The sequence below is a fragment of the Callithrix jacchus genome, chromosome 10 (genome assembly GCF_049354715.1).
Source record: "Callithrix jacchus isolate 240 chromosome 10, calJac240_pri, whole genome shotgun sequence".
Lineage (NCBI taxonomy): Eukaryota > Metazoa > Chordata > Mammalia > Primates > Cebidae > Callithrix > Callithrix jacchus.
This window is the reverse complement of record NC_133511.1, coordinates 121,620,882-121,647,451: the sequence shown is the minus strand read 5'-3', so window position 1 is coordinate 121,647,451 and position 26,570 is coordinate 121,620,882. Positions and strand designations below refer to the sequence as shown.

The following is a 26,570-nucleotide window of genomic DNA, read 5'->3' as shown; positions in this document are numbered from 1 at the left end:
TTATTGTTTGTTGACTTCTTTGATTTCTCCTGTATATTATTTCTTCTGCTTACTACAGGTTTAATTAACTCTTCTTTTTCTACTTTCCAGGTGGGAGCTGCAGTGTTTGATTTGGAACTTTCTTCTTTTATAATGTAAGCATTTAATGACATCGATTTCCCGTAATCATTACTTTAGCTTCACCTCACAAATTTTGATGTGTCATTTTTTCATTTGCACTCAGTTCAAAATATTTTCTCGTTTCCTTTGAGATTCCTTCTTTGACCCATGGGTTACTTAGAAGTGTGTTGTATAGTTTGGAAAGGTTTTCTATATCTCTTTCCATAGTAGATTTCTAATATAATTCCATGCCAGTTCAAGAACATTCTTTGTATGATCTGAATCCTTTAACATTTACTGAAGTGTGAGGAAAGGCTGGGGGCTCCATGGCGGCCTGACCAGGCAGCGGGAGAAGTGTGGTATGGTGAGCCACTGCGGGGGGCTTTCAGCAGCAAGGGGATTTGGTTTGGACTGCATTTTTTTCTTTCTTTCTTTTTTTCTCCTTTCTTTCTTTCTTTCCTTCTTTCTTTCTTTCTTTCTCTCTCTCTCTCTTTCTTTCTTTCTTTTTCTTTCTTTTCAGATGAGTCTCACTCTGTTGCCCAGGCTAGAGTGCAGTGGCATGATTTCGGCTCACTGCAGCCTCTGCCTCCCAGGTTCAACTGATTCTCCTGCCTCAGCCTCCTGAGTAGCTGGGATTACAGGCATGCGCCACCACACCCAGCTAATTTTTCTATTTTTAGTAGAGATGGGGTTTCTCCATGTTGGTCAGGCTGATCTTGAACTCCTGACCTCATGATCTGCCCACCTTAACCTCCCAGAGTGCTGGGATTACAAATGTGAGCCACCATGCCCAGCCTGAACTGTGCTTCTTAATAAGCATCGTGGCTGTTGTGCAGAGGGCAGTGTAGACATCAGGGGCCAGTTTGGGGCTACAACTGTGGTATGAATCAGGGTGTAGCCAGAGCGAGCGGGAAGTAGGTGGATTTGGGAGCTGTGGGGAGGCAGCAGTGATTGACCCGGCAGGCATACACAGGGTATGAGAGGTGAGTTGAGAGGCCTGAGATTGAGGTTTCCCTGAGTGGGGTCTCCAGGGAAGGGTATGGGGGTTACTTTGTGGCAGGACCGCAGATATCAGGGGCATGGGGTGGGTGGAGGTGGGGGCCAGGAGTCTGTGCTAGAAAGAGCCCTGGGCTAGGATCAGGGCAGCAGTCGGCAGTGTTTCTGCAAGCCGGCCAGTCCACCTCTCTGCGCTTTTGCTTCCTTGCCTCTGAGATGGGTAGTCAGCCTTGACCATCCCAGAGTTTTCACAGCCTGGGCGAGGGAGTTCTGTGCATGAGTCAAGAAAAGGCGTCCCCTCCGGAAAAACAAACAGCACAAGGCTGCCCTGTGGTTGAAAGCCTGAAGGTAAGGTTCAGTATTACGTGCTGCCTTGACACCTGGCAAAGCCGGAAGGCCCAGAGGACCTGCTTGTGTGCTCCCCTCTCCCCTTTCACTCCGCCGCTGTGGAAGAGGCTCCCTGGCCAAGCAACCCTCATCCAGGGGGCCAAGTGTGGTTCCTCTTATCCTGCCTGTAAGGTTCCGTTTCTCTCCAGCCTGCAGCAAAATGAAACAAGCCAACCACACCCTCCCATGGGAGTCGCCCCACCCTCTCCGTGCTCCAAAGCCGGCTTCCTATAGCCCTGGCTGTTCATTTGGATCCTCAGCACACCCCCCACCCCATGAGGCCCTGTGTGGCGTGCAGTGCTATCTTCCCGGGCTCCGAGCACACGTGTGTGGTAACCTGCTGCGTCTCCTCTGGCTGGTGTTTGGTGGTGTATTTGGCCATCCTCATAACCGTAGGGCTAGAAGCCCTCCATCACTGATGGTAAATAGAAAATGATTAAAACAGCTCCTTTCTTGGAGTGGACATAGCCTTTGCTAGGGTAGGTGGCGGGGCCATTGTAGCTGGGGCTAAGTTCCAGACCCCACACACCTCCTTGGCTGCATGCCTTGGGGCAGTACGCAACCTGGACACCTGTATCTGGCGGCTCTCTCAGCAGGTTCCATTTATTTGGTCAGTGCTAAGATCAGTTCACCCTGATACCTGTCTTGGGGGACGGGTCCTGTGATCATTCCCATTTCACAGACGAGGGCTCTGTATATGATGGGGTGAGATTGGAACCCAGACTCCAGCTGGCATGGCTGAGTGAGGGTATAAAGACATGAGCCTGGCAGGGAAAGGGCGGGGACCCGTCTTGTTATTGGGCAGGCACGGCCACCTGCACAGGCTCCTGTAGGGCTGGGGTAAGGTGGGGAATCTGATCAGGGCAGGGAGAAGAGGAGTGAGCAATGGAAGCTGCCTCCAGCCACAGCAGACGGCCACAGCTGCCTGGTCTCTGCCATGCCAGGCCCTTGGAGTCGCCCAACTTGCCTCCACCCTCTGATTGGAGAAGAGGCAACTCCTTGCTCAAGAGTCTTTGACTAAAGGGGCTCCGTGCAGGCAGAATTTCTAGAACCAGGTACTTTCCACAGTGACGGCCTCTTGCTGGTTGCCCTGGGCTGCTGTTGATTTCCTAGAATAATCCAAAGAAAAGCAGTGCCATGTGGTGAAGCAGGTATGCACTCGGGGCTTGGGGCAGAGCAGGGGTCCAGTCTTATCAGGGGATAAACTCTATGACATTAGATTTTTACTCCCTTCTGTGTACCCGAGCGTGGGACAGTACACAACAAAAATCAATGAAGTCAGAAAAAACGAAGTCCTAGTGTCTCCAGGCCTCCCCAGGTGTCCTTAGGCAAGTTATAAAACCCTCTGCATCTCAGCTTCCTTGGCAAAGAAACTGGACAGTAATACCACCTTGTGTGGTTGTTGCATTGATTAAACAAATGACATAAAACAGTCAGAGCTCGATATTATTGTTCCTATCATTGTGACCTCTGTTCCCATCGGAATTGAGGAGGTCCCATGAACACTCACCCAGGACACAACAACCACACGCCCGGAGCGCCTGCTGCAGGCCTGGCATTTTCCCAGGTGCTTTAAAATAGTAATTCCCTTAAACCTGAAAACAACTCTTGGGCCAGCTGGGTTTTGTAGTGTTTTTTTGTTGTTGTGTTGTTTTTTAACATCCGTTTTACAAAGGAGGAGGCTAAAGCCCACAGAAGTGGTTCTCGCTATAAAATGCAGCTAGGGAGTGTTCCCTCGTTTCTCCCTCTCAAAGAATGGATGTGAGATGGCACAATCTGTTCTCCGAGGGCTTGAAAGAACTCACCTGTTGATCTGTCTGGGACTGAAATTCTTTGTGGGAAAATTTCACTAGGACAGTTGAGACTATCTGTATCTTCCTTTGTCAGTTTTGGAGAGAGAGGTTAAGTCACTTGCCCAGGCAGGTGGGGAACCCAGGCAACCTGGCTGCCGAGCCTGGGCTTTCAATAATTACGTTTCCTGCATGAGGTATGATCACTTTCTATGCATGAGATTTTGGATCAGTCCCTTTCTCTCTCTGACCCTAGTAATAGTACGGGGATAGTGATAGCACCTTTCTGGCAGGATTGTTGGAAAGATTGAATGGTTTCAGAAACACAGGCCTTGACACCCTTGAGCCTCTGCCCTGGGTGGCCCTGGCCTGTCTCCATCCTGGCCCAGGAAGAGGCCCGACCCAATGCCCAGGGTCACAGGTCACTCACTGGCTCTCCAGGTCCTGGACAGTGTCAGGGAGCGGAAGTCCCCGGGTCTCCGGGAGGAAGAACAGCACAACCAGGCTGGAAGCAATGGAGATAACGCCGTAGACAAGAGGAGGCAGTAGCGGTATGGCTTGTCGGCTCATCAGAATCAGGGGACCTATCATACTTCCCAGCCGGCCCACCACCTGCATAAGGCCATCTGCTGTCATCCTGTGGGTGAAGGGGAGGGCACAGATCCCTGTTACAGCTGCCCCTGTGGCAGGAAGACAGGTTGGCTGGGCCCATGGATGCCAGGAGAAGGAAAGCTGGGCTGAGGAATTGCCCTCCTCAAGGCCTTCTCTAATGTCACCTCTTCCATGGAGCCCACCCAGATTTTCCCATCTAGTATTTCAGGGGAAATCTCCAGGGCCTACCTCATTTTTCCTGCTCTTGGGTACCTTAAGGGCTTCTCCATGCTCCCGGTAGGCCACTGAGCTCCCTGTTCAGGCTTTCCATATGATATCAACAAAATCAAGACATGTTTGTCCAAACAACAAATTTTAAAATGGAGAAATGAGTGAATGAGTGGTGGAAGGAACAGTGGGCTGAAAGTCTGGAGAGCTGCAGTCAGTCCTCCCCCTCTGCTAAGCCAGTCCTTCACCCCGAGCCTCAGTTTACCCAAATATCAAACGTGGGAGTGGCCTAGACTCTAGACCGCTGGTTTCCATTTGTGTTTTGTGATGCCCTTGGGTTCTAAGGAGGTGACTTGGGGCTCTCTGGGGGCAGGAAAGACATGGCAGGAGGTGAGCTGAGGGTCACCACTGCCACCAGGGCAGCTCTTGGTCTCCTTATCTGAGTTCTTATAAGATTCCACCTGGAGGGATGGTCCTGTGGCTCACAACGGTGCGAAAACACAGACCCAGGGCTCTGCCGTGCTGCTGCCGGTGGGCCCAGACCCTCGCGGTCGTGGGGAGGAGCTGCCTGGGAGGCCCATTCCCTGGCTGCCAGGCTCTTCTCTGCCCTCCCCACTGCCCTCCCAGGACGACCCTGCTGCCCCTGGGGCGTGGCCTGCAGCCCAGCTTACCGAACCGTGGTTGGGAAGAGTTCAGCCCTGTAGATGGAGAGGCAGGTTAGACTTATCCCAAAACATCCCTTTCCCAGCACAGCCAAGACCACACGCAGCACCTGCAGATCTGGGTGCAGGAAGAGAGTGAGAGTGGGGTTGGCCCCAGAGGGTCCCCAGGGGCTAGTCCGCGTGCGGGCAGCCACCCTGGGGCAGAGGGGCCCCTAGGCTCCCTACAACGTCCCTGGCCCTGCTGGCTTGGTGCGGGGCTGCCAGGGCCAGGGTTGGGGGACGGATCATAGGAAGTGATGTTGTGGAGGTGACCCGAGGGGCCCAGGCAGAAACCAGCCAGGTCTGGGCCTCCTGTGGCTCCTAGGTTCCCAGGGTGCTTCTTGCTGTGGAAGAGAGTGCTCTGGAGCCAGCCCACAGCAGCCTCCCTGCTGCCCCCTAGACTGCCTGGTGGGGATGGCAGAAGCTCTGGCCAGGAGGCAGAGATCTGGGCCACTTTCTGGCCGCAGGCCCAGCCTCCCCACATGTGGTTCCGAGGTGGCTCCTGCACTGTTGGGAGGGCTTGCCCTCGTTCGAGTCCCCCTAGCTGCTCATGCTCAGAGCGTAGGCTGCTGCCCGCAGGGCCCTGGCCACCTCTGTCCTCACTCACGTGCCTTCCCCAGCCAGTGGCGAGGCACCCTCCTGCCTTCCTCCTGGCTCTGCTACCACCGGGGGACATGCGGCCCTGTCCCTGTCCCCTAGTTTCCCACCCTGAGCAATACAAGGAGACACGGAGAGGGATTCCAGGTTCTCACAGCCTCTCTCATTCAGAAAGAAAACAGAGAGGCCGCTCCTGGGGCTGGGCCGGGGTAGGGGAAGCAGGGCCCGGTCCCCACCCCCCAGCCCACCCACCTCACCTGGCGGCACCAGCGTGTTGGCCAGGATGGAGAGGCCAGCCATGAGCTGGAAGCCCGCCAGGATGGTGCGACGGCCAAGGAAACTGAGCAAGAGGACAGTGGTGGCCCGGCCCAGGATGTCCACAGCCCCGAAGAGGACCTGGAGGAGGAAGATGTCACGGCCCAGGCTCTGCAGGTCGAAGATCAGCCCGTAGAAGGAGATCAGTAGAGAGAAGCTGCGGGCAAGGCTGGAAGTCAGGTCCCAGAAGCCTGCCGAACTCAGGACGCAACCCCAGAGTCAGGCTCTTCCAGGAAAGGGCAGGGAGGGTGACGCCCCCATCCCTTCACACGTGGGCTTTGGGTCAGGGGCAGTGCTGGGCTGGGGCGTTGCCTCTCTGGCTCCTGACTGGAAGACTCGGCCCTCCCCAGTCTGGGACCAAGCTCTGGGGTCCCTGAGCTGCCCCTCACTTCTGGCCTATCAATCTCCGGCTTTGATTCTGATAACCAGTCACACTGTTCCTGTTCCTTTGTCTTGGAAGATGGGAATCATGACAGGACGGGGTCTTTCAGGAGACCCTGGGCTGCACTGTCCAGACCAAATTCAGGATGGAGAGCCTGTCCCCCAGCCCCTGGGAGTGCTGCCCCTCCTCTGGGGAAAGCAGCCTGTGACTGGTTCCTGTGGGCCAGAGGGACCACCCAGAAGGGCCCCAGCTCCCAAGCCCCCGGGTCCAGGCTGGGTCCGGGCTGCGGCTGCATCTCCTGTCCCCTTCTCCGTCTCAGGGTCTCTGAGCTGCCCCTGACTTCTTTCTGACTTAGCCCTCTCTGGCTTTGATTCCGATAACTATCCCAGCTCCTTTGTCTTGGAAGATGACAATCATGCCCACTCCCCCGCCCTCCGAGTAGCTGAATTTACAATATTTAAATTCCCCAGGTTTGGAGATGGGATTTGGACCCACAAGCGGCTGCAAGGTGAAATTCTCAGCCGCGTTTAAAGTCTGTGCCCCTCCCAGCTCAGCTCAGACCCGCCTCCCAGCCGGCCCTTAGGCGTCTCCTCATCGTATCATCCAATAAACATTGGACAGCACCAGCCCCAAAACCGCAGAGTAAAATCGCAGTTCACGCACAAGCCGCAGTGTCCGATGAAGTTTATGCGAGTGACGTGAGCGTCACTGGGCTGGTGCTCAAAGCGGCCGACAGATAAAGGGGCAGCGATGGGTAACGAGTCAAGGCAAGAAGACCCACAAGGTCACCTGCTTCCAAGCCTCTGATTTGAATAGGAAAGCTTGCAGAGCTGGCCCCAGGGAGAACTGAGGAATCCTGGAAGGTTTTTGTTTTTTTTTTAAAGAACTGGCCCCGGGTGTTTGCAGGGAGGGCACTGCTTCTGATCTATCAGAAAAAAATTGAAGTTAAAAAAAAAAAGGCATGATCTATCTTTATTCTAAAATGTAGCAAATAGTTGCCATCATAACCCATATGTAGTTGAATATAGCATAAAATATACGTTTTCTTCCACTTTAGTTTTATTTCAAGATAAAAGTCCCAATCAAACCTGGTCCTTACCTTAGGTGTTTTTTTTTTTTTTTTTTTTTGACAGGGTCTTGCTCTGTCACCCAGGCTGGAGTGCAGTGGTGCAATCTCAGCTCAGTGCAGCCTCTATCTCCTGGGCTCCAGTGATTCTCCTGCCTTGATTTTTTGATTTTTAGTAAAGATGAGAGGATCTCACTATGTTAGCCAGGCTGGTCTTGAACTCCTGGGCTCAAACGATCCTCCTGCCTCAGCCTCCCAAAGTGCTGGGATTCCAGGCATGAGCCAAATGCTTTTGACTGGTCCTTGCTTTTTAATATGCTCTTTTGGATGTCACCTTCACCACCAACACCCCATCACCACCGTCCACACCTCCATCACCTTCACCACCAATTTGTTTTAAGGGCGTTTTCTGGGGCCCAGATGATCTTGGGTCCCAGGGTGGGTCAGGGTCTAGTCATGTGGGACCCGGGAGGGGACAGCGCCAGTGGGCCATGTGCTAGCTCGGCCCAGTTCCAATGCTGGCTCAGTCATCTTGGGCTTGTACGTTACCCCTGTGGGCTCCACTTTCCCCATCTGTGATATGGGGTTGCATCAAGGGGTCAGCGAATGCCGTTCACCCTCTAGGAGCATGAGCCTACTCTCTAGGAAAGGGCTACGTCTCTAGCGCTGACCAACAGTGGTCCTCCCTGGACATGGCTGGTCCCCTGGCTCTCGGTACCCTCGCTCTGCCTCTGTCTTGGGACCTCCCTGGGACCCTGCGACCCCCAGCCTAGACCCACCTTGCCCTCCGGCTTCCTGCAAATGGCAGCCTCTAGACCCACCCCCTCAGTCCCTCCTCCCTGTGCATTTATCCTTCACTGCCGCGGCCAGGACTCCTGCCTCCTGAGGCTGCCTGCATCCTGTCCAGCTAGAAATGCACCCGGCGAGGTCTGCAGGTGCTGGTTTACCCAGACACCCCGCCTCCTGCCTGTCCCAGCCCTGCCTCGGGAAGGGCTGCCAGGACGGTGTACCTCGTCACCAGTGCGGGGCAGCTCCTCCTGCGGAGCACGGGCACGCGGAACAAGTCCAGCCCTGACTGTGGCTCCTTGGCAGAGGCCACCTCCTCCTCCATGCTGGACATCAGCACCTTCCGGGGAGAATGGGGGCACCGTGAATGGTAGGGCAGTGGCCCCGCCCCACCCCCATGCCAGAGAACAGTGGCCAAGTGTCCAGAGTGACAAGGGAGCCTGTCCTGGGCCTCGGAAGCCGGATCCCCAGGGGACGCGGCTGGAAGAGGGCAGAAAATGTTCTCTCCAGGTCCCGGCTCTTCTGCAGGTTTAGCCCGGCTCTGGCTTCTCAGCTCTAGCTTGCCTCCTTCTGGAAGCCTTGCCTGATCCTCCTGCCCCATCTTCACTCTAATCTCTGGCAGATCCTGCTTCCTCAAAACTGCTACCTTCAAATAAGCATTCTGTTTCCCAAGACACACAGAGAAGCCCCATGAGGTGGGTGTGTGCTCTGCATGGGTGGAGGTGGTGGGTGATGGAGGTGTCAGTGTGGGCACTGTTGGTAATGATGGTGCTGTGACTGATGGTGGCAATGGTGGTGAAGGGGGTGGAGATGTTCTGCAGAGATGGTGGCTGTGGGGTTAGTGATGGTGGTGATGGGGTGATGGTGGTGAAGGTGGTGGGGGTGTGGACGGTGGTGGTGCTGTTGGGGATGGTATCGGCATTGCTGGTGGTGATGGAGTGTGGAGGTGGTGATGGGGTGATGGTGGTGAAGGTGATGGAGTGTGGAGGTGGTGATGGGGTGTTGGTGGTGAAGGTGGTGGAGTGTGGAGGTGGTGATGGGATGTTGGTGGTGAAGGTGGTGGAGTGTGGAGGTGGTGATGGGGTGTTGGTGATGAAGGTGATGGAGTGTGGAGGTGGTGATGGGGTGTTGGTGGTGAAGGTGATGGAGTGTGGAGGTGGTGATGGGGTGATGGTGGTGAAGGTGGTGGAGTGTGGAGGTGGTGATGGGGTGTTGGTGGTGAAGGTGATGGAGTGTGGAGGTGGTGATGGGGTGTTGGTGGTGAAGGTGGTGGAGTGTGGAGGTGGTGATGGGGTGTTGGTGGTGAAGGTGGTGGAGTGTGGAGGTGGTGATGGGGTGTTGGTGGTGAAGGTGGTGGAGTGTGGAGGTGGTGATGGGGTGATGGTGGTGAAGGTGGTGGAGTGTGGAGGTGGTGATGGGGTGTTGGTGGTGAAGGTGGTGGAGTGTGGAGGTGGTGATGGGGTGTTGGTGGTGAAGGTGGTGGAGTGTGGAGGTGGTGATGGGGTGATGGTGGTGAAGGTGGTGGAGTGTGGAGGTGGTGATGGGGTGATGGTGGTGAAGGTGATGGAGTGTGGAGGTGGTGATGGGGTGATGGTGGTGAAGGTGGTGGAGTGTGGAGGTGGTGATGGGGTGATGGTGGTGAAGGTGGTGGAGTGTGGAGGTGGTGATGGGGTGATGGTGGTGAAGGTGGTGGAGTGTGGAGGTGGTGATGGGGTGATGGTGGTGAAGGTGGTGGAGTGTGGAGGTGGTGATGGGGTGATGGTGGTGAAGGTGGTGGAGTGTGGAGGTGGTGATGGGGTGATGGTGGTGAAGGTGGTGGAGTGTGGAGGTGGTGATGGGGTGATGGTGGTGAAGGTGGTGGAGTGTGGAGGTGGTGATGGGATGATGGTGGTGAAGGTGGTAGAGTGTGGAGGTGGTGATGGGGTGTTGGTGGTGAAGGTGATGGAGTGTGGAGGTGGTGATGGGGTGTTGGTGGTGAAGGTGAAGGAGTGTGGAGGTGGTGATGGGGTGTTGGTGGTGAAGGTGAAGGAGTGTGGAGGTGGTGATGGGGTGTTGGTGGTGAAGGTGGTGGAGTGTGGAGGTGGTGATGGGGTGATGGTGGTGAAGGTGGTGGAGTGTGGAGGTGGTGATGGGGTGTTGGTGGTGAAGGTGATGGAGTGTGGAGGTGGTGATGGGGTGTTGGTGGTGAAGGTGGTGGAGTGTGGAGGTGGTGATGGGGTGATGGTGGTGAAGGTGGTGGAGTGTGGAGGTGGTGATGGGGTGATGGTGGTGAAGGTGATGGAGTGTGGAGGTGGTGATGGGGTGATGGTGGTGAAGGTGGTGGAGTGTGGAGGTGGTGATGGGGTGTTGGTGGTGAAGGTGAAGGAGTGTGGAGGTGGTGATGGGGTGTTGGTGGTGAAGGTGAAGGAGTGTGGAGGTGGTGATGGGGTGTTGGTGGTGAAGGTGATGGGGTGTTGGTGGTGAAGGTGAAGGAGTGTGGAGGTGGTGATGGGGTGTTGGTGGTGAAGGTGAAGGAGTGTGGAGGTGGTGATGGGGTGTTGGTGGTGAAGGTGATGGGGTGTTGGTGGTGAAGGTGAAGGAGTGTGGAGGTGGTGATGGGGTGATGGTGGTGAAGGTGGTGGAGGTGTGGAGGTGGTGATGGGGTGATGGTGGTGAAGGTGATGGAGTGTGGAGGTGGTGATGGGGTGATGGTGGTGAAGGTGGTGGAGGTGTGGAGGTGGTGATGGGGTGATGGTGGTGAAGGTGGTGGAGTGTGGAGGTGGTGATGGGGTGATGGTGGTGAAGGTGGTGGAGTGTGGAGGTGGTGATGGGATGTTGGTGGTGAAGGTGGTGGAGGTGGTGATGGGGTGTTGGTGGTGAAGGTGATGGAGTGTGGAGGTGGTGATGGGGTGATGGTGGTGAAGGTGATGGAGTGTGGAGGTGGTGATGGGGTGATGGTGGTGAAGGTGGTGGAGTGTGGAGGTGGTGATGGGGTGTTGGTGGTGGACAGTGGTGGTGCTGTTAGTGATGGTATCGGCATTGCTGATACCATCACCAATGAAGGTTTAGTGAAGGTGATGGAGGCGTGGAAGTGGTGATGGTGTGTTGGTGGCGTCTGTGGAGATGCTGGGGGTGGTGCTTGTGGCTGTGGAGTGGGGGTGGTACTGGAGTGGGTGGTGCTGATGTTAGAGGCCACGTGGATTATCCATCATTGGATAATTCCTGTCCCAGGTCAAGTCTTGCAAACAGCAGCATCTCACCTCTATGGTCAGGTTCTTGGATTCCTTGTGGCCATTTATCCTGGCCACTTTTCTGAGTTCCTGAAGTGCTTTGTCTGGTTTGTGCTTAATAATCAGCCACCGGGCGGATTCGGGCAGCCACCTGTAATGAGGAAGGTGTATAGTTGGAAGTACACACTGGGCTCTCCCCGGGGTGGGGCGGAAAGGGGCAGTGGTACAGATCCTCCAGCTGAGATGAGTGATGAGGCAGATGCTTCTGTACCACTGCTGCCCAGCCAGGAGCCTGGCAGTCCCCGAAGGTTTCAGAAGAAAGCTGAGTCCCAATGCCTGGCCACCCACCTTCCCAAGTGAGCCACCTTCATCTGGCTCCACTGGCTGCCAGGAGCCTGCCTACCTGAGCCCTGCACACAGCCAGGGCACAGGCGGCCCTAGAGCTAGCAGCTTCACCAGTGATTCTGGGTCCATTTCTATGATAGAAAGTTCACTTGGTGCTGTTTTTTTTTTTTTGAGACAGAACCTTGCTCTGTCACCCAGGCTGGAGTGCAGTCCCATGATCTCAGCTCACTGCAACCTCCGCCTCCTGGGTTCAAGCGATTCTCCTGCTTCAGCCTCTTGAGTAACTGGGACTATGGGCACGTGCCACCATGCCTGGCTAATTTTTTGTCTTTTTAATAAAGATGGGGTTTCATCATGTTAGCCAGGATGGTCTCGATCTTCTGACTTCATGATCTGCCCACCTCGGCCTCCCAAAGTGCTGGGATTACTGGCATGAGCCATTGTGCCCAGCCTGTTGTTTTTTTTTTTTTTCTTTTTTAAAAAGCATGTTTAAACATCCTCAGGCAGGACCAGGTGATTTTATAAAACCAGTCTGCTTCTCCCTAATCTCAGGGGCAGATGGGCCAGGAGAAGCATTTTCCTGGTGGAAGGCGCAGGAGCTACCCCGCCCACTGGCTCTCAGCCCTGTTTGCAGGGAAGCTAAGGAGGACTTCTAGAGGCAGTTTGCCATAGTGGTGAAGAGTCAGCCTGCCTGGATTCAAATCCTGCCTCTGGCATTCACCGGCTGTGGGTGACTTTGGGTGCGTGACGTCACCTCTCTGGGCCTCAGTCCTTCCTTTGAACAGGGCAGTAGTGACATCATCTTCCTCATTAGAAGATGTGTTAATGCGCACATGGTGTGATGGACTGCGCCTGGTGCGCTCCTGATCGGTGAGGTGGGGCAGGCCTAACTGTAACCACGTGATGGCCTTCCTCCTCACGAATTGGTCTGTTTGTGGAACCTCAGCTGCGTGGGGTCAGTGGCTTTTGTCTGTTTTGCTCACTTGTGTGTCTCCAGCACCTAGGATCCTCTGCGCCTGTCTGTGTCTCCTTCCTCAGTCAACCCAAGGAGGGCTTTCCAGACCTGGGGTTTTTGCAGCCCCTAAAATTATAATGGCAACGATCTATTTTAATATCCAACGTTGGTCCCCACTGTATGTAAGGAGTGGAGCTGCTGGGTGGGGGCTGGTGCAAGCACTGGGGAAGGATGATGCCCACAGCCTCAGCGCAGGGGAGGCGGCGGTGGGACCTGGGGGACTGCGAGAGCGGTGCTTCCACTGTGGCCAAAGTCCCACCCAGTGCCCCCGCATCTTCCAGTTTTTCCAAAGAAGGTAAAAATATTGCTTTTGTTTTAAAAAAAATCTTCTGATTCTTAAATGTTAGCAACTAGTTATGTGTGTGTGTGTGTGTGTGTGTGTGTGTAATTTTTTTTTTTGAGATGGAGTTTTGCTCTTGTTGCCCAGTCTGGAGTGCAATGGCAGGATCTCAGCTCGCTGCAACCTCTGCCTCCCAGCTTCGAGCGATTCTCCTGCCTCAGCCTCCCGAGTAGCTGGGACTACAGGCACGCACCACCACATCCAGCTGATTTTCTATTTTTAGTAGAGATGGGGTTTTTCCATGCTGCTCAGTCTGATCTCAAATGCCCAGCCTCAGGTGATCCACCCACCTCAGCCTCCCAAAGTGCTGGGATTACAGGCGTGAGCCACTGCGCCCAGCACAAATATATTTTTAAAATCACCATTTGAGCCAATGCTGTGCCGGCCCATCATCGCCTGTCTGGGCTGGATGGGAGCCATGGACATTTTTCAGCCTAGAACTGTGAATTTCGTGTCTCTCCCCAGTGAGGGCCCCGCTCATGCCATTGCCCTTCTGTGGCCCTCCACAGCTCTGAACCTACCACCAGCCAGGGAGGTGAAAGTGAGGGGACCCCCCCACACACCCTGGGTCTCCTAAAGAAAGGTCCCACATTGTACTGACCAGGATATCAGGAAGATGACAAAGAAGGGCACTGATACTGCCAGCTGGAGGGTCTGCCAGTCCCGCAGGGCGAAGGCCACGCCACCCAGGGCTGCCTGGCCTGCGCTGAAGGAGCATGCCAACACGGTCAGGGTGACCGCCCTCCTGCTGGTCGTAGTCCACTCCACCACTGAAGGATGCAGACACGTGCAGTTGAGGCCTCCTGGGCGGCCCGCGCCCCATTCTCTCCCTCCCCTCCCACCCCCACAGCAGGAGTACGCTGAGCCGGGGACTCACTCAGTACCAGTGCACTCAGGAAGATGCCGGCAATCCCAAAAGCGGTCACGAACCGCAGGCCGCAGTAGACAAGGAGTGTCGGGGCGAAGGTGGTGCCGATGCCCGCCACAGCCATCTGCAGGCAGGACCAGCTCAGCATCGGCTTCCGCCCAAGCCTGTCACAGGAAAGAAGCGTGTAGGGCTGGAGAGGGGCCCCTGAGGAGCTGGGTATGTGGGCAGGTGCCTGCCTTCTGGGAGTTCAATGAAGCTGGGGGATCTCCTGCAGGCAGCTCCTCCTTCTTGGAAGGTTTAGGGGCACACTCAGAGTGCTTTTGTTATAAAGGTGGCAGGTACCCTGCCACAGGAGGGGGCAGTTTAGCCTCATGTTTAAGAAAGGGATTTGGGGCCAGGCACAGTAGCTCATGCCTATAATCCCAGCACTTTGGGAGTCTGAGGCTGGAGGATCACTTGAGGCCAGGAGTTCAAGACCAGCCTGTGCAACATAGTGAGACCTTAGTCTCTACAAAATAAATAAATAGCCAGGCGTCTGCGGTCCCAGCTACTTGGGAGGCTGAGGGGGAAGATGGCTTGAGCCCAGGAGCGCGGGGCTGCAGTGAGGTATGATCATTGGACAACAGAATGAGACTCTGTCTCTAATAAATACATAAAAAGGCACTTCCTGCCCTTACTGGGTGACCCTGGGCGTGTGACTCGACATCTCTGAGCCTCAGTTTCCCCATCTGTCACACAAGGGCATTCATAAGGACATGCCTCACAGGGCTGATATGAGAATCAAGACACTGGGAAAGGGCCAGGGAGTGGGGAGGCTGAGACCTGGCCAGCTGCTGCTCCCCACTGTGTGCTGTGAAGGGGAGCTCTTGGGGAGCAGAGCCCTCCGCCCTGCCTTAGTGCCCGGGGCCACCGTGACCTCCAGGCCGGCTGAGCCTGAACTGCAGACCCTGTTTAGCTCCACTCAAGCCGGTGCTGATCAGAACAGAGATGGGAGGCGGACCTTGGCCGCACCTGTCTGAGCAGCACCCAGAAGCAAGGACACTTGCGTCATCCTCATGACAATTGCATGGTGAGTCCCCACTGCTGGGGGAAACTGAGGCTCAGAGAAGGGAAGAGATCCACCTTCTAAGACAAGGCTGGGAATGGTAAGGCTGGGATTCAGACTCAGGTAGTCAGACCCCAGCGCTGCTGCCGGGAGGGTGGAGGCAGGAGGGAGTGGGAAGGCAGTCCTCTGTTCGAGAAATAATGACTGTGTGTCTGCCACGGTGCGGAGGTGGGCTCTGGGGCACAGTCCCCGGGTCCCTGTATGTCCATGGGGACGTGGACAATCAGCAAGCCTTGAGCCAGCTGGGCATGGTCAGAGCCAGGCACTGTGATGAGGGAGCAAGGCGGGGTGGGACAGTCATGTCTGGGGCAGGCGGGAGTCTCTGGCTGGGAAGGCCTCCCCGAGGAAATGCATTGAGCTGCAGCCTGAGTGTGGGCACCAGGCAGCGTGGGCAGGAGGTTCTGGGTGAAGTGCAGTCACTGAGGCACTCTGTAGCTGGGTGAGGGGCTCCAGGAGGAGGCTGGTGGAGCTGGGGGTTAGGGGAAGTCCAGCGCAGGGCAGGAGGTGGGCAGGAAGGGACTGTCCTCAGTGCAGTGGGGCTCTCGGAGGACTTCAAGCCAGGTTTTATCGACCGGATCAACCTCCAAGATTTTGCAAAGTCACTAGTGCTGTGGCAGCGTGGACGGCCACTGCAGAGGACACCCGCGAGAGGCTGAAGCCCGCCTGGTGAGAGGAGACGGGGGCTCCGGCAACGGGATGCTGTGATGGAGAAGGGCCTGGGCTGAGTGTGGGGTGAGGGAAGGGGTCAGGGGACAGCGCAGGTGCAGCAGGGTCCGCGGGGCAGGCGGCTGCTGGGGGAGTGGCGGGTGGCGAGGAATCAGCAGCTCAGCTTTCAGAACAGGAAGAAGAGGAGGGGCAGCGGGAGGGGGGGGAGCAGGAGAAGGGGCAGCGGGAGGAGGGGGAGCAGGAGAAGGGGCAGCGGGAGGCGGGGGAGCAGGAGAAGGGGCAGCGGGAGGAGGGGGGTAGGAGGAGGGGGAGTAGGAGGAGGGGAAGTGGGAACAGCTTCCTGGGAGGTGGAAAGAAAACCAGGAGTGAGGATGTTCTGGAAGCCAAGAGAAGAAAGTATGTCAAAGAGACGCTTCTTCCCGCCAGCAGCCCTGAACTTCAGTGTCGCCTGGTGTGAGACATTTCCAGTCCTGCCGGCCAGCCCTGGTATGCCCATCACCTGTGCCCTGTTCCCCTAGCCAGCCCCAGCCTCATGTTCTGAGGTGACCTGTATCCTGAGCCCCACTTGGCTCCAAGCTGGGGGCGAGCAGGAACATGTCCCCACCCTTCCTATGCCCCGTCCCCCATCTTTGACAGAGGCATCTCTATCCAGTGTTTGGCCCACATGAGGCTTCTGGGAAGGCCTTGAGACCTGGGGACAAAGGACAGAATCAAAAGATGGGGAGCCAGGACGGCTCTGTAGCACAGGGTCCGATATAGCCACATGAAGGAGGCCTGTAACCATCTGGCCGGAGTGTGGAAGAGAGAGGGGCAGCGGGGTGGCCTCCCTGTGAGGGGAACAAAGCCAGGGTCTGGAGAGCCTTGTTAAGGTGGGGACCCAGAACAGCCTGTGGGTTTTGGGGATGGCCAGAGGAGGGAAGAAACAGAGGCGGCAGGAGGGAGGTGGAGGCGGGGATGGGGTGTTGGTCTGACACTTCTGAACCTTCTGCCCCCCAGTCTTCCACTCTGTTTTGAGAGAGTTGGGGGCTGGGAGGAGGGGAGGCACTCACCGGTGGGAGAGGAGCCCCCAGATGAAGGAGCCCACCAAGATTCCAGACATGAAGATGGACTGGCTCAGAGGCTTCAGGCCCTGCGAGCCACACACCAGGTCCCACTGCAAGAGGAGGAGGCAGCGGCTCAGCTCGGGGCGTGGAATCACAGGGCTGGGTGCGGCTGAGGGGCCAGCCATGCATGCCGGCCACCCTGGACTCCCACTGCCAGGTCACAGAGGTAGAAGGGGCCTGCTGGCCACGGGGCTGCAACGCCCCCCTGGGAAGCCCAGCTGCAGGACAGAATGCGACCAGGCTCTGCGTCTGGCAGCTTTGTGGAGGCCACACTATGGGTCCAGCCATGAAGTCATGCAGAAGGCGGACTCTAATGGGCCCCAGGGCCTTGAAGGGGCAGAAGTGGCAGGAAAATGAACAATTTATTGGTAAAAAGAAGTTTGGCAGCTGTGTCTGGCAGTATCTGGCAGTGGTGGCAGTGGGGGGGCAGGCAAGGTGGGCAGGGGCAGGCATCAGCTGGCAGGGGTGAGTCCACAGGCTTGGCTTCCGCCTTTGCTAAGAGCTGGCCTGGTGGACGTCAGGGAGCCACTGCCCCAGCTGGGCTATCCTCTTCTCTAGAGGTGGGGCCATGAGCTGGCCCTCTCGGCAGTGAGGTTGGCTGGAGACAGCTTGGCACCGTTCACTGTTTTTTTTTTTTTTTTTTTTTTTTTGAGATGGAGTCTCTCTCTGTCACCCAGGCTGGAGTGCAGTGGCTCGATCTTGGCTTGCAGCAACTTCTGCTCCCGGGTTCAAGCAATTCTCCTGCCTCAGCCTCCCAAGTAACTGGCTACAGGTGTGCACCACCACACCCAGCTAATTTTTGTATTTTTAGTAGAGATGGGGTTTCACCATTTTGGCCAGGTTGGTCTTGAACTCCGGACCTCGTGATCCGCCTGCCTCAGCCTCCCAAAGTGCTGGGATTACAGGCGTGAGCAATCACATCCCAGGACTGGTCACCCATTGCCTGAACACCCCACACCTACCCCCAAGTCCATCTTCCACTGAGGCCCAACAGCTCCCCCCACCTCTCTCTTTCCCCCTCCCACCCAGGCAACTACAGTAGCCTCCAGTGGTGGGGCCCATCCTCCCACAGAGCTTCTCTACCCTGCAAAGTGACCTCTTGAAAATGCAAGTCAGACCAAATCACTTCCGTGCTCCAAACCCTCCAATGAGGATGATGAGGATGAGGTTCTTTTGCATTTAAAAGAAAATCCCAGGCGCAGTGGATCACACCTGTAATCCCAGCATTTTGGGAGGCCGAGGTGGGTGGATCACCGGAGATCAGGAGTTCGAGACCAGCCTGACCAACATGATGAAACCCCTTCTCTACTAAAAATACAAAAATTAGCTGGGCATGGTGGTGCACCCCTGTAGCCCCAGCTATTTGGGAGGCTGAGGCCAGAGAATTGCTTGAACCCAGGAGGCAGAGGTTGCAGTGAGCTGTGATCGTGCCATTGCACTCCATCCTGGGAGACAGAGCAAGACTCAGTCTCAAAAAACAAAAAAATTAGCTGGGCATGGTGGTGTGTGCCTATAGTCCCAGCTACTGGGGAGGCTGAGCCAGGAGGATCATTTGAGCTGAGAAGTGAGAGATGCAGTCAGTCGTATTTCACCACTGAACTCCAGCCCGGGTGACAGAGCGAGACTGTTTCAGAAAAAAGAAAAAGAAAATCGCAGCTCCAAAGCACGCTCCCACACCCGCTTCTGCCCCTCAGCACCTGTGCCCAGCTACACTGGGCCTCGTTCTGCTCCTTCAAATCCCAGACACGCTTCTCTGCACGACCTTTGCTCTGTGGGGCTCCTGGCCTTCGCAGATTCCTGCTCTTGCCATCCAAGTCTCATTGTCAATGTAGCCTCTTTGGAAAGAGGCTGCCTGAAGGAGGCGGCCCCTTCTCACCCCTTGCAACCTTGCTTTTGTCCCTCATGCTCACTGATGGGGACAAAGGGGAGTAGGCAGCAGGGATTAGTTCACGGACGGGGCCAGCCCAGGCTCCTGCAAGTGAGGGGGGCACCTGGGCGGGCACCTCTGAAAGCTGGCCTCTGGACACCCTCCAGCCTCGCCTGGTCCCGGCCCTACTGATGCATCAGCCGTGACTCCAGGCAATTCAGCCTCGGGGGGAAATCAGGAGTGAGGGGGGTCTGGCTGAACTGACCCAACAGGTTTCTTGCTGAGACAGGCCAGGGTGACCTGGCATCACCAGGTAACGGAGAATGAGGAACCTGTTGGGATATCAAGGCTGGGGGAGGAGGGGGTTCTTGCTAAACTGATTCAGCAGGGTCCTTTGCTAAAACTGGATTTTGCAAGGAAATGTCCATATGGGCCCAGGAAAGGCGCAGGAGCCTGAGTAAAGTTTGGCCAAGGAGACTTTTGGTCACCCCACGCCCATTTCCTGATTCGTGATCATGGCCCAGATTCAGATTGGGGCTCCGGTTCCAGGATGAGCAGGGAGCCTTCGAGAAGCATCCATCCCACTGGTGAATTCACTCGGTCGAGATTTAACCCCTCCTAGCAGCACCTGCCAAGTGGCAGACGCATTTCCAAATGTGTCCCAGCTGCCGCAGCCTTGCCACTATCTTGTGGGGTGGGTCCTATGACAGTCCCCACTTAATAACAGAGTAAACAAAAACACAGAGGGGTTAAGGGGCTGTCCCAGGACACACAGCTAGAGTGTCCTGGAGCCTGATTCAATCCCAGCAGTCATAGGACCCGCCCCACAAGATGGTGGCAAGGCTGTGGCAGCTGGGACACATTTGGAAATGTGTCCACCACTTGGCAGGAGCAGGGCGAGGGCTGGCTCTGCTGCTAGGAGGGGTTAAATCTCGACCGAGTGAATTCACCAGTGGGATGGACGCTTCTCAAAGGCTCCCTGCTCATCCTGGAACCGGAGCCCCAATCTGAATCTGGGCCATCATCACGGAAGTGGGTGTGGGGTGACCAAAAGTCTCCTTGGCCAAACTTGCCTGGAGTCACAGCTGATGCTTCAGCAAGGCCGGGACCAGGTGAGGCCGGTGAGGGTCCAGGTGCCAGGACTCAGAGGTGCCCGCCCAGGTGCCCCCCTGCACCTCCAGGAGCCTGGGCTGGCCCGGTCTGTAGACTGATCCCTGCCGCCCACTCCCCTGTGTGTGGCTGACAAGGGACTGAGAGGCTCGAGAGTGAGCGGGGCCTGGGGAGACTGGTCCCTCCCAGGATGAGACCTTTGAGTCTGACCCACTGTGATCCATGGCCCTGACCTCCGCGGTGCCAGACTCGAGTGGCTCTGGGGGAGGCCCTACCTTTGTCACGATGGTGGAGGTGAAGGTGCTGTGGTCATAGACCCAGCCGTCCACACATGGCTCTGTGTCGGCCTCGCTCCAGCTGGAGGCTGTGGCGTTGGGGTCCAAGAGCTGCCACTGTGGCTGGCGGAAGCGGCGGCACTGATGGGGCTCCCAGTTGAGGTCCAGCGGGATAGAGATGGTCAGAAGGGCCTCGGGGGTCATGTTTGCGGGGACCGCAGAGCCGTTATCCAGCAATTGCGTCCAGCATCGGTGGCCTGGGACAGCGGCTGAGAAGTTCTCCAGGAGCATGTGGAAGGACACCATGAAGCAGGGGAGGATGAAGGTGAGCAGCAGCAGGGCCTGGAAGAGGCCGGCACCGCCAGCTTGCTCTAAGAGCTCAGAGAACGCCATGGGCGGAACTGCCTCTGGGGTGAGCGCGGTGCTGACCTAACTGCTGTTTGGAGCAGATTGCAGCCACAGGATCCAGGGCCACCAAGACCTCTGTCCTCCTGCCCCTCGGCGGGGTTGGGGGCAGGCACTGCCCAGTCAGCTGTTGAGTCAGTCCCAAGCAGCCCTGCGATGCCTTGGGAACTCCTCCTTATCCTGTTTCCAGGAATAGCCGCGAATGCCCCAGCGCTCTGCGGAGGGGTGACAGGGACAAAGGTCGAGGTGCCCGGGCTGCCTGGGGCATCTGAGCTGCCCACCAAGTGGGGACCAGGGAGGGCTGAGCCTCATCCTGAGTTCTCTAGCACCAAAAGTGAAAGCCAGGAAGATTCCATTGAAAAAGGCAGGGTGCTTTGATGTTACCGAACTGCAGTTGTGGAAGAAACATCAACGGGGCTGATGCCTCACTGAGTTGGTTGAAGTTTAATCTCAGCGTGGGCTTCTGAGTGAGGAAGGCGTTCACCTCTCAGGACGAGGCCTCAGCCACTCCCCACTGGCCAGCTGATCTCATTCTTAAATCTTTAGAACCTTCTACGCAAGGCCCTTTAAATCAGGAAACTGTCGGCCTAAACTTCATCCCTCCTGACAGTTGTTCAACGCTCTGAAGCCAGATGTGGGGCCTGGGAAGGGCCTTCCCTAGCTGGGGAGATGGTGTGGGCGGGTGTGGGGGAGGACGTGGGGTGGGCACAAGCTGGCAGGAGGGCCTGAGCCTGTGCTCTTTTCTTTCCTGATGTGAACCTCCTACAAGGCAGTGCCGGGGAGACCAGCTTGCAGACTCACTATTTCGGGAAGCTTCTATTCCGAGGTTTTGGGTTGCCATTATTAGACAGTAAGCTCCCCCAGTGGAAACCATGGCTACCATTTCCTGGCATCTCTTTGAAGCCCCTTGTGGGCCCGGAGCTGAGCAGGTGGGCAGTTGGGGAAGTGAGCAGAATCACGACGCTGTGACCCAGCATCTGAGGCCAGCCCTGCTTTCAGGCTCCGGGCGAGGTGGGGTGAAGCCAGCCCTATCCCGTGGCTGCACCCCTTCCTTCCCTCCTTACGGCAGCCCAGGAGGAAACGGTGCAGTTCCCTCAACCAAGGAAACTGAGGCTCAGAGAGGGCAGGCAGCTTGCCCAAGGTCACGTGCCACAGTCCCGATCAGAGCCAGACACCATGGCCTGAGCTTTCTCCAGTGCCCTGGGCAGCAGTGGTGCGGCCTCCAGCCTGTCATGGACCAAATCCTGGCTAAAAGCTAGAATTCAGGATTTGGGTCAGAATGAGGGCCAGCCCGAAGTCACCTCCCAGAGTGTGAGAGGGAAGTGGCTGAGTCAGTTCCGGAGAGAAGCCTGAGGAGTGCCGGAAGTGGGGGTGAGGTGTGGGTGGGTGTCCGGACCCTCCCCGAGGGCTTGGGGAGCTCGGCCAGGATGGAGGCCAGCTGGAAGCTGGGGGTCGGATTCTGCCCCGAGCTTCAAAGCTGCGGCTCCTTCCTTCCTCAGCCTCTCCAGGCAGGAAATCATTCGAATTTTAAAACAGCAAAAAGAGAGGGACTGGAGAGGTGGAGAACCAACCCAAATTAAAGCACAGGAGGCCGTGGGAGGGGGCTCACTGGATAGACCCCCCCCCAGTGCAAAGCAACCCACAGGCCGAATCTTATGTGCAAAGAACTGTACCGCACTCCTGGTTTGAGCAAGCACCGTGCGGCCGGGGGTAGCGTGGCCCTGAAGTGTGGGGGCCTCCCCTCTCTGGCTACTGGTTTCTGGCCTGCGGAGTGAAGTGTGTTGCTGTGTCAGGGTTTGCAAACCCTAGCATGTGGCAGAAGCCGTGGGAGTACTGGCTGGAATGCAGTTTCTCAAGCCTCTGCTGCAGGGTGGGCTGGGCCTGGAGTGTGCCGTTTAAAATAAGTCCCCAGCTGAATGCGCCACACCGGTCCTCGGCCTTGCTTTGAAAATCTCCGGGCTGGAGGTGGCTGCTGGAACCCAGGGTGTCCAGGAAGCACTTCCATTCCTTCTCCTTCCTCTGTCCATATGCTTTCACGTTTTTTCTTCTTCCCTGCCCTTTGCTGGTCATGGACACCCCTAGGCTTTGCTTACAGCAGAAGGTCAAACTCCTGGACCTGCCAGAAGGCTCCCGGAATCTCCAACTGACTTTCCGCTTCCAGGCCAAGGAATTTTTCATTTCTATTTTCTGTTTTTCTGGGACTGCCAGGGGCAGGGCTTGGTGCAGCTGCTCTGCCACCTGGTGGTCACACCTGGGACTGTAGCCTTTCCCAAACGGCACATCTTGCCCAGGTGCCCATCCCTCCAGGGTCCTCAGGCAGGGGTGGGGAGAGAAGGGCTTGGGGAAGAAGGCAGGTAGCCCCAGATTATGATTGCCAAGCCCTCCGGAGTGTCTCATTAAATTAATTTGTGTAAAATAAACCCCTGTTACTCATGGAACTAGAATTCCCATTGGAGTTGACCTTCCTAGCCAAGGGTGCCCATCAAGTAAACCAAAGCTTCAGCATGGCTGCCAAATGACCTTAGGCAATTGCCTTCCCCTCTGTGCCCTTTAGTATCTTCATCTCTAAGACAGGACCTTCCATTTAAGGTAGCAAGATTAAAGGAGATAATGAATGGGTTTGACAATAAATACTAGCCATCACCACCACCATCATCACCACCAGCACCATCATCACCCTCACTATCATCACCATCAACACCACTGTCACAACCATCACCATGAACACCATCACCATCATCACCACCTGCACCATCACCACCGTCACCATCATCATCACCACCATTATCATTACCACCACTGTCACAACCATCATCATGACCACCATCACTATCATCACCACCATCATCACCATCACCATCACCACCATCACCACAACCATCATCACAATCACTACTACCACCACCACCATCTATTACCACCACCATCACCACCACCATCATCACCATCATCACCACCAGCACCATCACCACGCTCACTGTCATCACCATCATCACCATCAACACCACTGTCACAACCATCATCATGACCACCATCACCATCATCACTGCCATCATCACCACCACCATCACCATCACCATCATCACTGCCATCATCACCACCACCATCACCATCACCATCATCACTGCCATCATCACCACCACCATCACCATCATCACTGCCATCATCACCACCACCATCACCATCATCACTGCCATCATCACCACCACCATCACCATCATCACTGCCATCATCACCACCACCATCACCATCATCACTGCCATCATCACCACCACCATCACCATCATCACTGCCATCATCACCACCACCATCACCATCACCACCAGCACCATCACCACCCTCACTGTCATCACCATCACCACCATCACCACCACCATCATCATTATTACCATCACCATCACCACCATCACCACCACCATCATTACCACCATCACCATCACCATCACCACCATCACCACTACCATCATCATCACCATCATCACCACCATCACCACCATGACCATCATCATCACCACCACCATCATCATTACCACCATCACCACCATCACCATCATCACCATCACAACCATCACCACCATCACCATCACCACCACCATCACCACCAGACTCGTCGTTCTTCCTTTTTTTCTTTTCCAGTTGAAGCTACAGTATTTCAGATCTAGCTGGAATGGCAGGGGTTTCTTGTTTGGCTCCTCCCTGCAATTCTGGAAGAATCTGGAGTTGGCAGAAGGTGAAGCTCTTTCCTAGCTTCATGCTGCAGTAGGGACAGGGCTCTTCAAGGTCTCAGATCCTGACTCCAGTTTGGCTGCTCTTTCCCCTGTCCCCTTGTGAAGATGCCCAATGACCCATCAGAAAGTCAAAGAAACATTAACCATAAAACGTCAAATTATCCTCCTGCTCCAGAGAACAGGCCTTGCCTCACTGAGCAGGAGGTATTGATGAGCCACAGAAGGCCAAAAGCAGATCTCACCTCTTCAATTCTTTAATTCCTCTTTGAGGGACATAAATTTGGGGACAACCCCCTCCCCGACCAATAACGCCACAAACATAAATCATTTTTCCTCCCTTTTGAATTCCTCTTCAAGTCACTGCCCAGCAGCAGCTTAGAGCTCCTAGATCTTATGCATTACAAAAGCTCATCTTTGAAAATCTCCCTAAATTCACCCACGTGCCTTTTTGCAGGGAGGGAGGATGACGGGAACCTCCTTAACTCAAGTTTCTTGTCTTTTCTTACAGCGTACATATTGTAAAAATCAGAATCATGTAAGGAATGAAAGGAAAGCCCCTTTCTTCCACCCTGACCCCAACAGTCCCACGGCTCAAAGGAACCCAGGTAAAACACTTTTTCCTAGGTATTTAGAAATATGTCAACATAAATCATTACCATTAGTCATTTGTACTTGAGAATTCCTAATAGTAACAACCCGAATGATCTCCAAGTGTGTAAAATAGCAAGTAAAAGTCCTTTTCTCCCCTCACCCCCAACTGCCCAGGGCAGCTGCCACCCACAAGGTAAATTCTTCCAGAAAAATCGTAATGCACCTTCAAACACATGCCTAAAGTTTAAAAATTCTTCAATAGGTAGTAAATTCACACCATTCCAAAATAGAAAACTTACGAACATGTGTAGAGCGGAGAGCTCCCCCATCCCACCTCTGCCCACCCTCAGGGACCATTTTTAGTTCCTTGCGCATCCTTCCAGATTTTCTTTCTGAAAATATAAGCGAGGGGAGATGCACATTCTGATTTTACTCCTTTTTACACAAAGGTGTTCTTCCCCTTTGCGTTGATTTCCCACAGCAGCGTGCCTTGGACTCCTTTCCTTGTGCATCAAGAATGTGCTCCTTCCTGTTTCACGGGTGCATAGTCATCCACCACGTAAGTTCACCATCACGATGGGTTAACCATCACGCCTCTGTCCGCCCTCCATCACGCATCTGACCGCCCTCCATCACGCATCTGACCGCCCTCCATCAGGCATCTGACCGCCCTCCATCACGCCTCTGTCCGCCCTCCATCACGCATCTGACCGCCCTCCATCACGCATCTGACCGCCCTCCATCACGCCTCTGTCCGCCCTCCATCACGCATCTGACCGCCCTCCATCACGCCTCTGTCCGCCCTCCATCATGCCTCTGACCACCCTCCATCACGCATCTGACCGTCCTCCTGTTCATAGCCATTTGGATTGTGACTAAAATTTTGATTTTTTTGTTTGTTTGTTTTTCTTTGAGATGGAGTCTCACTCTATCCACCAGGCTGGAGTTCGATCTTGGCTCACTGCAACCTCTGGGCTCAAGTGATTCTCTTGCCTCAGCCTCCCAAGTAGCTGGGATTACAGGCACCTGCCACCATGCCTGGCTAATTTTTTGTATTTTTTTGTAGAGACAGGGTTTCACCATGTTGGCCAGGCTGGTCTCAAACTCCTGACCTCAGGTGATCTGCCTGCCTTGGCCTCCTGAAGTGCTAGAATTACAGGCATGAGCTACCTTGCCAGGCCCTAAAATTTTGATATTTCAAAAAATATTTCCATGAAAAAAAGCTCCCATATCACTGATCACTAGAGAAATGTAAATCAAAACCACAATGAGATACCATCTCACACCAATCAGAATGACTATTTATTAAAACATAAAAAAACACACACTCACAAAACACGCTGGCAAGGTTGTGAAGAAAAGAAAATGCTTATATACCACTGGTGGGGTATAAATTATTTAAGTCATTGTGCAAAGCAGTGCGGCAATTCCTCAAAGAGCTAAAAACAGTACTACCATTCAACCCAGCAATCCCATCACTGGGCATATACCTAGAGGAATATCAATCATTCTACCATAAAAACACATGCGCACATGTGTTCATGGCCACACTAGTCACAACAACAGACATGGAATTAACCTAAAGGCCCCTCCATGGTAGACTGGATAAAGAAAATGTGGTACATGTACACGTGGACTACTATGCAGCCATAAAAAAGAACAAGATCGTGTCTCTTGCGGGAACACGATGGAGGTGGAAGCCGTTATCCTCAGCAAACTAACACAGGAACAGAAAACCGAATACCGCATGTTCTCATCTATAACTGGGAGCTAAATGATGAGAACTCATGAACACAAAGAAGAGAGCAGCAGACACTGGGGTCCAGTGGAGGGTGGAGGCGAGAGGAGGGAGAAGGAGCAGGAAATGTAACTACTGGACATTGGGCTTAGTACCTGGGTGATGAAAAATCTGTACAACGAACCCATGACACGAGTTCACCTGTGTAACAAATCTTCACATGGACCCCCCCCCGAGCCTAAAATAAAAGCTAAAAAAGTATTTAAA

The 26,570-nt window shown here is 55.0% G+C and overlaps 2 protein-coding genes across 2 annotated transcripts; one reads left to right on the top strand and one right to left on the bottom strand.

The window, feature by feature from the left end:
• Positions 1–208: 208 nt before the first annotated feature.
• SLC22A11 (solute carrier family 22 member 11) lies at positions 209–20,295 on the bottom strand. Its single transcript, XM_035263134.3, has 10 exons — positions 19,842–20,295; positions 16,536–16,639; positions 13,725–13,879; positions 13,449–13,617; positions 11,178–11,298; positions 8,163–8,278; positions 5,647–5,861; positions 4,763–4,871; positions 3,703–3,909; positions 209–2,591 (listed from the first exon to the last, which is right to left on the bottom strand). Exons 1-10 carry the CDS (start codon positions 20,232–20,234, stop codon positions 2,528–2,530), a joined length of 1,653 nt encoding a protein of 550 aa, XP_035119025.2. The 5' UTR covers positions 20,235–20,295; the 3' UTR covers positions 209–2,527.
• LOC144578174 (uncharacterized) lies at positions 19,812–26,570 on the top strand. Its single transcript, XM_078341297.1, has 2 exons — positions 19,812–24,579; positions 25,047–26,570. The coding sequence occupies exon 1, from the start codon at positions 23,271–23,273 to the stop codon at positions 23,991–23,993; it is 723 nt and encodes a 240-aa protein (XP_078197423.1). The 5' UTR covers positions 19,812–23,270; the 3' UTR covers positions 23,994–24,579; positions 25,047–26,570.

Coding starts and splice junctions, on each gene's coding strand:
- SLC22A11 (XM_035263134.3), bottom strand. CDS start 20,234: ATGGCGTTCTCTGAGCTCTTAGAGCAAGCTGGCGGTGCCGGCCTCTTC. Junction 13,618..13,724: donor CCTGAGTGCACTGGTACTGA/GTGAGTCCCCGG, acceptor TGCATCCTTCAG/TGGTGGAGTGGACTACGACC. Junction 8,279..11,177: donor CCAAGAACCTGACCATAGAG/GTGAGATGCTGC, acceptor TCTCCCCGGAAG/GTGCTGATGTCCAGCATGGA.
- LOC144578174 (XM_078341297.1), top strand. CDS start 23,271: ATGACCACCATCACCATCATCACTGCCATCATCACCACCACCATCACC.